This window comes from Pseudophryne corroboree, chromosome 2 (assembly GCF_028390025.1).
Source record: "Pseudophryne corroboree isolate aPseCor3 chromosome 2, aPseCor3.hap2, whole genome shotgun sequence".
NCBI classification, from domain to species: domain Eukaryota; kingdom Metazoa; phylum Chordata; class Amphibia; order Anura; family Myobatrachidae; genus Pseudophryne; species Pseudophryne corroboree.
In genome coordinates, this window is record NC_086445.1 from 212,791,520 (window position 1) to 212,803,534 (window position 12,015).

The 12,015-nt window shown below is 43.1% G+C and overlaps 1 protein-coding gene and 1 long non-coding RNA gene across 2 annotated transcripts in view; one reads left to right on the top strand and one right to left on the bottom strand.

Moving 5' to 3' along the window:
- LOC135009677 (uncharacterized) overlaps positions 1–2,400 on the bottom strand; it is a 112,547-nt gene extending 110,147 nt beyond the window's left edge. Inside the window, exon 1 of the long non-coding RNA XR_010209201.1 lies at positions 1,888–2,400. This is a non-coding gene — a long non-coding RNA (uncharacterized LOC135009677). The remainder of the gene's footprint in view (positions 1–1,887) is intronic.
- SLC11A2 (solute carrier family 11 member 2) overlaps positions 1–11,732 on the top strand; it is a 121,949-nt gene extending 110,217 nt beyond the window's left edge. Inside the window, exon 16 of the mRNA XM_063952294.1 lies at positions 9,320–11,732. Within this exon, the coding sequence (XP_063808364.1) occupies positions 9,320–9,400 (81 nt within the window). The 3' untranslated portion in view covers positions 9,401–11,732. The remainder of the gene's footprint in view (positions 1–9,319) is intronic.
- The last annotated feature ends 283 nt before the right edge of the window (positions 11,733–12,015 follow it).

Here is a 12,015-nt window from a genome sequence, read left to right on the forward strand (position 1 = left end):
TTAATGGCAGCAAACCATTCCATATGTCTAACATTTAGAGTCTGGGAACTATCTTAAACAATAATCTATGGCAGGACAATTGATAATTGACCGTAGTTATGTACAAAACAGAAGTTAACCAGTATCAAAAACGTGTATTTTATGTGGGTCAACACGGGCAAACTTATGAGGGTGCACGGGACTAGGCTGGTATGGGAATTCAGTGATAGAGAGCTAGGTTGATAGTGAACCAAGGAGAAGTAGTTGTCCCATAGGGTGGTGTTTAGTATGCTGGCTGTTGGGATCCTGGGGCTCAGTATACTGGCGCCGGAATCCCGACACCCGGCATACCGACAGCCATTCTCCCTCTTGGGGATCCATGACCCCCATAGAGGGAGAATAAATAGCATAGCGCGCCATGGTGCCTGCAGCATGGCTAGCGCAGTAAGCCCGCAAGCCCAGCTTACAGGCGCTGGGACCCCGACCGCCGGCATAACATACTACACCCACATGATCTATCAAATAACTACACTGACACAAGCCAGGGAGTGTCTCCAACACCTGGTCCATCAGTGCACAGGCGGATAACACTGTCAGAGAGGAGAACTGTGAAAATAGGATGTATAGTCTAATTGGCGCTCAATTCGATGGATTGTATGCGGAAAAAAATAATAATTTGTTTGAGAATCTGGAACATGACCAAGATAGCAGATCTTATTTGCAAAGATATTGATTTTTTTGGATATATATGAATATCTTATGTGGCACAATATATAGTATGGTGTTCTCAAAATATACACACCTCACTTACAAAGTGAGATGTCTGAATGATGCACATAAAGGTTTATTTAGTAAACTTCAAAATCTGATGTAATATTCTCAATTATGCATACACCTCACTTACAAAGTGAGATGTCTGGATGACGCACATAAAGGTTTCTTTGGGGAACTTCAAAAGCTGCGTACCATTACTCACTATTTGTAATGTGGTTCTCCTCCTATCGCGGTTTCTTTAGATACATACTTGACTTCCAGGAATAAGGGAAAGGAGTATTTTTATTAATACAAAGAATAAAATTTGTAAAATTGCTAGTGGTGGGCAGGCGAGGTAAACAGCACCGATGGGAGAAATATGGAACCAATTGGAAGAACAAGAAAGGTCCGGTACCAAATTCGCCTGACCGACTGAGAATATGTAACATACCTCCCTCAGAGCTGTATTCCACCTGTCCAAACACCTCTCTTAAGTCCAACGCGTTTCGGGTCTGCAAGAAACCTCTTTCAAGGCATGAGGAGTGAAGCACAATTCTGTGCCTTAAATAGCAACAAATGTTATTAAAAACGGATGCACTTCCAGTTCCGGTGTTCTGGCCAGAAGTGCACAATGTAAGGTTCATGTAATGTAATATACATTCTGTCAGACAGGGGAACTGGTCTATCAGCTGCTACATCTAATGCATATACAGCTATTCCAATAGACTGAGATAATTGTAACTCAGCAGGAGATCCGATATTCCCTGTGAGACTAAACGTGGGCTCATTTTACTGGTAATGGAAACCTCTGAAGGAATCTTGGCCTGCTGAAAATGAAATTGCTGGTGAAGAGTAGCTCCATCTCCCAGACCGCCGACACTATCAGCAACTGTGGTTACACAATTTGCTGGTGACTCCATTTTAGTGAGAGCAGCATTTAATTTTAAATCTATTTTCTCTACCCACCTATCAATATGAGGTAAAAGGACCTGGCTGATGGCTTCTGCTAGCTCAATGACAGGTAGGGAGTAATCAGGATGCATTAACAACACATGAGAATAGTTACCTCAATAGAAGGTGATATTACATAACAATACAGACAATACACAAAAACCTTAGTGGCAAGGACTCACGCACATTTCACACCTGCCCCACCTGCAGTACAACATGGGTTTACCCAGGAGCACAGTTACTTGCTCTCCTGCTTTACTCTCAGCTTAGAATCAGCCCCTAAGTTAGCTGTTGGCATGGCCAGGAGCTCCTGTGGCACAGATCCTGTATAAGAAGAAGAAATGTACAGTAAGCTGGCAGCATGATGATGTCACAGTATGGTTCTAGTGAGCAGGCTCCTGTAGTTTACACACATTTCTGCTTCACAATATTCACAGCTGCACAGAAGATAACTTTGTGCTGACGTGTAATACAATGAATATGGAAAAAACTATACGTCAGTAACACACAGTAATATACGTCAGTAGCACACAGTAATATAAAGCTCTGTCCGCTTTGCTTAAGGTGTAAGTGAGCAGTACAGTCATTCAGGTGGACCAACTCTGCATAGAACAACAACATTCCTGTCCTAGAATACAGAATACAAGTAAGCACTGTAGTAAGTTTCCATACTGTATCTGTGGTTATGGTTAGACACGTCCTAATACAGTATCACACTACAGATACTAATACACAAATTCCTGATAGACAAATTAGCAATAATAACTAATACTAGTTCATAGTGACTGGATGGTCTGCACTACATTGAACACTAGTATGTATCACCAGATGGGTAACCACAATGTGGCTAGGAGACTTTATGGGCGGGATTCAATTATTTTCACCCCTTTCCACACCTGTTCTGTTTCTGCCCTCAGGGACGTTGTATCATTATTTCAGCTCGCTACTCCCGGAGTAGCGAAGCACCCAACCCTTTACACAGCTAAACCTGATTACTATGGGCGCAGTATGTGCGATAACAGAGATCATTTTAGAAAGGAAATTGGGCGTGATATATCATTTGAATCTCACCCTAAGAATGATTTGCTGATGGTAAATAGGGGCACAATTGAAAAACGAGATCTCCTACTTAAAGAGTGTCCAAAACAGCAAATGTACAGACAGCCAGATGACTTACAGCTCAACTGGGTGGGCACATTTAAATGGCCGCCCAGTTGTGACATCAGGCACGAGACATCGGCGGATGATTGGGAAGTGTGTATGCCCTTACTAATCGTTAGGTCGGCAGATCGGCCAGGTGTGTACGCAGCTTAACATGACAGCCCTATCTTGCGAATAAATAACTTTTATGTCATTATTTTTGTACATAAATACAGGTTGAATATCCCATATCCAAATATTCCGAAATACGGAATTTTTTGAGCAAGAGTGAAATAGTGAAACCTTTGTTTTCTGATGGCTCAATGTACACAAACTTTGTTTAATACACAAGTTATTAAATATTGTATTCAATGATCTTCAGGCTGTGTGTATAAAGTGTATATGAAACATAAATGATTTGTGTGAATTCACGCACACTTTGTTTAATACACAAAGTTATTAAAAATATTGGCTAAAATGACCTTCAGGTTGTGTGTATAAGATGTATATGAAACAAATGCATTCTGTGCTTAGATTTAGGTCCCATCACCATGATATCTTATTATGCTATGCAATTATTCCAAAATACGGAAAAATACAATATCCAAAATACTTCTGGTCCCAAGCATTTTGGATAAGGGATACTCAACCTGTATTCTGAAAAAATACAACTAAATGAAATGGTAACATCCAGAAAATTGTAGATTCACTAAGAACACTTGGTTAATGTCAAACACAAAACAACACAAAAGTAGCCTGACAGTGCACTAATTGATATAAGTATAAAAAAATATATATATATTGGTAAATTTAAAATAATGCAGAACACAATAATAAAAATAAATATATATATATATATATATATATATATACACACTGCTCAAAAAAATAAAGGGAACACTAAAATAACACATCCTAGATCTGAATGAATGAAATATTCTTATTAAATACTTTGTTCTTTACATAGTTGAATGTGCGGACAACAAAATCACACAAAAATTATCAATGGAAATCAAATTTATTAAACCATGGAGGTCTGGATTTGGAGTCACCCTCAAAATTAAAGTGGAAAAACACACTACAGGCTGATCCAACTTTGATGTAATGTCCTTAAAGCAAGTCAAAATGAGGCTCAGTAGTGTGTGTGGCCTCCACGTGCCTGTATGACCTCCCTACAACCCACACAAGTGGCTCCAGTAGTGCAGCTCATCCAGGATGGCACATTAATGCGAGCTGTGGCAAGAAGGTTTGCTGTGTCTGTCAGCGTAGTGTCCAGAGCATGGAGGCGCTACCAGGAGACAGGCCAGTACATCAGGAGACGTGGAGGAGGCCGTAGGAGGGCAACAACCCAGCAGCAGGACCGCTACCTCCGCCTTTGTGCAAAGAGGAACAGGAGGAGCACTGCCAGAGCCCTGCAAAATGACCTCCAGCAAGCCACAAATGTGCATGTGTCTACTCAAACGATCAGAAACAGACTCCATGAGGGTGGTATGAGGGCCCGACGTCCACAGGTGGGGGTTGTGCTTACAGCCCAACACCGTGCAGGACGTTTGGCATTTGCCAGAGAACACCAAGATTGGCAAATTCACCACTGGCGCCCTGTGCTCTTCACAGATGAAAGCAGGTTCTCACTGAGCACATGTGACAGACGTGACAGAGTCTGGAGACGCCAAGGAGAACGTTCTGCTGCCTGCAACATCCTCCAGCATGACCGGTTTGGCAGTGGGTCAGTAATGGTGTGGGGTGGCATTTCTTTGGGGGGCCGCACAGCCCTCCATGTGCTCGCCAGAGGTAGCCTGACTGCCATTAGGTACCGAGATGAGATCCTCAGACCCCTTGTGAGACCATATGCTGGTGCGGTTGGCCCTGGGTTCCTCCTAATGCAAGACAATGCTAGACCTCATGTGGCTGGAGTGTGTCAGCAGTTCCTGCAAGACGAAGGCATTGATGCTATGGACTGGCCCGCCCGTTCCCCAGACCTGAATCCAATTGGGCACATCTGGGACATCATGTCTCGCTCCATCCACCAACACCACGTTGCACCACAGACTGTCCAGGAGTTGGCGGATGCTTTAGTCCAGGTCTGGGAGGAGAGCCCTCAGGAGACCATCCGCCACCTCATCAGGAGCATGCCCAGGCATTGTAGGGAGGTCATACAGGCACGTGGAGGCCACACACACTACTGAGCCTCATTTTGACTTGTTTTAAGGACATTACATCAAAGTTGGAGCAGCCTGTAGTGTGTTTTTCCACTTTAATTTTGAGTGTGACTCCAAATCCAGACCTCCATGGGTTAATAAATTTGATTTCCATTGATAATTTTTGTGTGATTTTGTTGTCCGCACATTCAACTATGTAAAGAACAAAGTATTTAATAAGAATATTTCATTAATTCAGATCTAGGATGTGTTATTTTAGTGTTCCCTTTATTTTTTTTGAGCAGTGTATATACGGTATATACACATATAGTAATAAACAAAAATAGAGGGCAAATATCTGAGAATGTTAAATAAAAATGGTTTACAGGGCCTAGGCCAGTGGCGGAACTGGGGCCCATCGCTATCAAGAGGCCTAAAGTCTGCAGCATTGTAATGAGTCAGATAGACTCATTACAAACCCCCTGCTGCTGTGCACTGCTGCCGGAGCGAGAAGAGGAGCAGAGACGCAGCTGAGGGGGCAGGGAAGGAGGAGGGAGGGGGATTCAGGAGCCGCAGCTGTGCACTATCATTGGTGGCGGTGCTTCATTCTTAATAGCGAAGGTGCCGCTGCAGCTGTCCCTCTCCATCCGTGTTGGCTGGCTGCTGGGAGGAGGGAGACGAGACTAGAGCTGCCAGCAGAGCATGCGGGAAGCAGGGATGTCGTGCTTCCCAACAGTTGGCACTGATGTCAGTATAACATGTGGCTCTTGTTATGTAAAATTCTGTAGCACTGCTCCTCTTTCTGCCCAAACTTCACTGTGCACATTCCCGTCTATTACGATAGTCAAACTCTATGGCGTGTGAGGGAAAATTAGCGGTTACTGCTTCTAATCAGAGAAACTCTGCTTTACTGGCCTTTTAAGGGGATGTAGCCAGAAGACCGGCGGTCGGGATCCTGGCGGTCGGCATACCGATGCTAGGATCACGGCCGTAAGGATGCCGGCAGAGGGCCCAGGGCTATACTCACTTGTGGGTGGAAACAGAACTTGTGGCGAGCGCAACGAGCCTGCAGGGGGCTTCATTGCGCTCGCCCCCTGCCAGGATCCTGGCAGCCGGAATCCCAGTGTCGGTATGCTAACTGCTGGGATCCCTACCGCTGGTCACCTGACCCCAACCCCTTTTAAGAAATCAATATTTGTTTTTTTACATTTTTACTGTATAAATGTATTCAATCCTTACAAAAGAAAAACGCTGTTTGCCAACATAAAGCTGCATTTAAAACTGGAGGTTTTGCCTTTTAAATGATTGCCCCTTTACATCGGACATACTCACCGAAACTCGCAGATGCCTGCATCCCGCAGGCTGTACATCTACACCTGAGAGTGAGATGACGGGAGGAGGGGGCTTCTGCAAAATTAATTTTGCTTTTATTTGTTATCCAGCAGAAAAACTAACTTGGCGTTAATTGTAGAATTCTCTGGACAGTGTGCATGATGATCAGTACATATTTGTTTGCTACCCCTAAATATCTGATGTATTTACTGTTTTACAAGCTTTCTTTGCCAGTAGTGGAAGATGATTATGTAAGTACACGCATTCAGCATTTCTCTGTGGCTGATAGGAGCAATGTGGTCCATCATTTATGTCTAGAGATGAGTAATTCTTATTATGTTCTAGTTTCTGGAGATTATAAGGAGGGGACCCTAGTTTCTGGAGATTATAAGGAGGGGGGCATAGTTTCTGGAGATTATAAGGATTGGGGCCTAGTTTCTGGATTTTATAAGGAGGGGGCCCTAGTTTTTGGACATTATAAGGAGGGGGCCCTAGTTTATGGAGCTTATAAGGAGGGGGCCCTAGTGTATGGATCTTATAAGGAGGGGGCCCTAGTGTATGGATCTTATAAGGAGGTGGCCCTAGTGTATGGAGTTTATAAGAAGGGGGCCCTAGTTTATGTAATTTATAAGGAGGGGGCCCTAGTTTATGGAGCTTATAAGGAGGGGGCCCTAGTTCATGGATTTTATAAGGAGGGGGCTCTAGTTTATGGAGAAGATAAGGAGGGGCCCTAGTTTATGTAATTTATGAGGGGGCCCAAGTTTATGGATTTTATAAGGAGGGGGCTCTAGTTTATGGAGATTATGAGGAGGGGGTCCTAGTTTATGGAGTTTATAAGGAGGAGGCCCTAGTTTTTGGAGATTATAAAGAAGGGGCCCTAGTTTATAGAGTTTATAAGGAGGGGCCCTAGTTTATGGAGCTTGCAAAAAATATTGAAGTATAATTGAGAATTTCACCAAAACGCTGTAATATGTATACATACATTGTATAGCTATATTCTATTTCTGTGCAGGTTACTTCCACTAGTGTTGGACGCATCAATAAGGGGCAGTGTTGAAAATGTTTATTCATTGTCACAATTGCCTTATGACACAGAAATGGTTGTTTAGCAATAATATAGCTGACACATGACATAAAAAAATGTAAAATAAAATATTTTGATACAGTTAAAACATTTACATTTATTCTATCTATTCAAGACACAGCTAAATATGTGATGGATGGGAAAGTATATATATATATCGAAAGAAGAATAGAGGGCGCAGATATAAGAAAAAGGTTTACAATTCCATTTATTAAGAAACAATGCGCACATACATCTCAGCTTTAATAGGTAGACTCGATTCTCTATACAGCGGCCAAGCCTCTAAGACGCTCCCTCCCGCAATTGCTCATACAGCAGATCACGAAAATCACGGGTGCCGCTCGCTGTTTCACCGGGACCCAGACACAGTCACTGCAATGCGTCTCTTGCTCCACAGGCCACGCCCGGGCGTGGCCTGTGGAGCAAGAGACGCATTGCAGTGACTGTGTCTGGGTCCCGGTGAAACGAGCGGCACCCGTGATTTTCGTGATCTGCTGTATGAGCAATTGCGGGAGGGAGCGTCCTAGAGGCTTGGCCGCTGTATAGAGAATCGAGTCTACCTATTAAAGCTGAGATGTATGTGAGCATTGTTTCTTAATAAATGGAATTGTAAACCTTTTTCTTATACCTGCGCCCTCTATTCTTCTTTCGTTACATGCACATTGGGATCAGTGGCTCTGATTCACAACGGAGGAAGCGGCAGCATACATCAGAATTAACGGGACACAGGACATTAATGATGGACAAATACATTAAAGGAAAGAGGGTTTGAATGCGCAGCTTTTTATCTATATATATATATATATAGATAGATAGATACAGTATATACTGTGTAGAAATATACTAGCTGACCAGCACTGCTCGGGTCTACAAGTTATTATGTTATCAATGAGTTGGATGTAACTGTCAACATTTTAAAAATAATTAGCAGCTTAGCAGCTTTTCCAATACACCATGAGATGGCTGCCCAGTTTTTTGGGTTTTTCTTTTGAAGGGGGGGGATCACCAGTAGCCCTGATCCCCAGCATTAATTTCTGTTCAGTTTTATAATCACGTTTACATTGTGAGATGGGTTTAAAGTTTTTTTTCTGTTATCAATGTTGCTATTCCAAGGCTTTTGGGTATACAATATGGTTTGTCTTCCCATTTCCATTTCTGTCGGTTATGTTAGTTCTTGATTTATGGTTATTTCAGTCAGTTATTTCAGGTCATTGAATTACATACATACTGCATATTGCATATACTGCACACTATACTATGGGCCTTATTCAGCTTAGGTTGCAAAATCGCAAATCGGGCGATTATCGGCAGACTGCACATGTGCTGCGAATGCATTGTGCGTGCGCGATGGCTAAATTACGATCGCAATTTTGTGAAATGCAATTGCAGTTTGATGGGCAGGTAGTGACCATTTGTGGGTGTTATCATGGCATTTGTGGGGCGTGGTTAGAAAAACGCAGGCGTCTCATGGCCGTTTTTGGGGCGTGCATCTGACTTCAGTTGCAATGGATTGAGACTTAAAACTTGGCGTCGGTGTGACTGCATTCTCATTATTCTGTGCAGCCCTGGGTCAACCGCAATTGTCAATGGTACTCGATTTCTGCGTATGCATCGCAATTCTGTGATTGCATACACAATTTTACAGTTGCATCGGTGGGCGGCTCTTCACATGCGATTTTTAGCAGAAGCAGGATTGAGAAAATCACAATTTCTGTCTCAATAGCGATCTTTTCCCTTCATGCAATAGCTTTATATGAACCCCCTCACTAGAATCATCTCATGTTCCACCCTCTGCCATTGGGGTTCCACCTTTGATAAATATCATTACTGTCTGCTTTCCCATGGCAGCTGGTTATGAAAAACGTGTTGAAGTGTAATATATAATAATATAATTCTTACTCTAGTTAATTGTGTTCTCTTATTTCTTCTTTTGCTGTTTTAGTCTAACCTTGGGCTGACCATCAATCCGGAGCTTTTCCTCTTACATAATATGGAGAAAGAAGATGTGACCTCCCCGCGATGATGCTGGGGTCACATGGCACACTCGCACTAGAAGCATTCAGCAATGCAGCGTGCGCCGTGCCATGTCTTCCAGGACACCAAGTGTCATCACAGACTAGCAATCTAAGTAGTGGACTATAGTAAAGAGATGCTGGACTTCATCAATTCACTAAATTATACTTTGTATTATAACCTCAGCATTTACTAATTTATAGAGACCAGTATGTGAATTCTGCTTCTGCTTTTCCCACTGCAGTAGTATGGGATGCATTACATATCTAACATTGTTCACACCAGAGGTTCCATTCACAGCAGGTTCCTGCAGGTGGAAAGAAGAAAGGCAGAAGCAGGATATTACTGCAATATGGAAAGTCATGTTTGTAGGTTTTAAATTGAATAGTTTTATGTGGGAAATGGGGCAGACTGGCACCAAAAGCATCTGATATTAGCATAAGAACACTTGTCATTATTTTATAACTATCTGAATTTTTTTTTATAAAGTGTCCATCACTTTTTTAGCATATTATGGGCCTGATTCCGAGGTGAACGCACTGCCAATATCTAATGCTGGCCATACACACTATGATTATCTGGACGATTCGCCGATATATAGGCGGATCTCCCCGATAATTGCAGCATGTATGTGACTAACTAAAGCTAAAATATTGATCGGCCAGGCATGCCAGATCATCCAGCATGTCCGACTGATGCAATATTTTCTAAGTGTCAAGTCGGCCGCACCGGGAAGCGTATGCCGTACCGGGGCCGACCAACGGACATTTCCCCTGTTGCTTCACATAAGAAGGAACGGGAAAATGTCTCCTCCCCGGTGGCGGGGCGCCAATATCATGTGACATACACTGTGAGAGATCTCACAGTGTATGGCCACAATATCTGCTGTGTCCGAGGCTGCCAGATAAAATGCCTGTCGGTCTTACAGGCATTGTATCTGCTTATGTATGCCCAGCATAAGTCACACTGCACATGATCCCGATCGTGTCCGTACCCCATAGGGGGTAATTCTGAGTGTTCGCAGCAGGAACTTTGTTAGCAGTTGGGCAAAACCATGTGCACTGCAGGGGGGCAGATATAACATGTGCAGAGAGAGTTAGATTTGGGTGGGTTATTTTGTTTCTGTGCAGGGTAAATACTGGCTGCTTTATTTTTACACTGCAATTTAGATTGCAGATTAAACACACCCCACCCAAATCTAACTCTCTGCACATGTTATATCTGCCTCCCCTGCAGTGCACATGGTTTTGCCCAACTGCTAACAAAGTTCCTGCTGCGATCAACTCAGAATTACCCCCATAGTTCTAATTTCAGGAGCACGTGGGGAGAACTGTATTGACAATGTATTGGTGGTTCCTGGGCGATGCATGGAGATGGTCCATATCATGAGTTTGTTGTGGGGGTGTCTGTTCACATAGGAGGCCATACTCAGACGGAGAAACTGTACCTGCCATATGGTTGGTTCGACAGATGGCGGCATCAAAGCATGCCATAATACCGCTGACAGTGGGCATCTCAATCCATACACATTTGGATGGATGTACACAAGGGAAGGAGTTTGTAGCTGCATTTGAATCACAGACGGGCAACTTTTTTATCCTGCCAATGCACCCACCTCTGAATCAGGCCGTGTGTGTGTGTGTGTGTGTGTGTGTGTGTGTGTGTGTGTGTGTGTGTGTGTGTAGGGGAGACTAGCAGGCCATATGTGTGAGTATGCGTGTGCAGGGGAGACTATCAGGCCCTGTGTGTGTGTGTGTGTGTGTGTGTGTGTGTGTGTGTGTGTAGGGGAGACTATCAGGCCGTGTGTGTGTGTGTGTAGGGGAGACTATCAGGCCGTGTGTGTGTGTGTGTGTGTGTGTGTGTGTGTGTGTGTGTGTGTGTGTAGGGGAGACTATCAGGCCCTATGTGTGTGTAGGGGAGATTGTTAAACCTCAGTGTAATCTGTATTTTATGGGAAAATGGTTTTAATATTGTATTATTTACTGTATTATTTGGTAACACTTTACTGTTATTATTTGAATTCCCTTTTCCATTCTTTTCTAGGTTTATATACAGATGGGTCCATGTTTATCTTGACCTTTAATAGGATTAATTGAGACTGGACAGTCAGACTTAATCCCCTGCTGTAATGACTTAATCCCCTGCTGTATTGTTCTCTGTATTGTATTGCAGCTGAGAACAATAGATGGAGTTATGTTAATAAACCATGTTGTGCCTAGGCGCAGCAATCTAGCCAAGATAACCGTGGACCCATCTGTATATATAACCCTGAGAACTGATGTTGCCTAACCTAAGGGGCGGGTGATCTAAAAATCTAAATAAATTATTACCAAATAGTACAACTCACAACCATTCATATCCTAATCATGCGCCATGTAAGGTTTCAGTATTAGTGTGAATTGTACAAACTTCATTTTCAAACACAATCAGTGCTTCCTTAGAAAAGGGTGACGGAGTAACTCTTTATTGTGTTTTCTTCCACTTCAACTGGAATATTTGATTGTCAGCTCTTTGTGGCAGAATGCCACAGAGCTATGTAGCATTGCTATTACAACTACCAGATAAGCAGCCACTATGCATAAAAAGATGCTCAGCCACATCCAGGTATTGGAAGGCACCATCAGA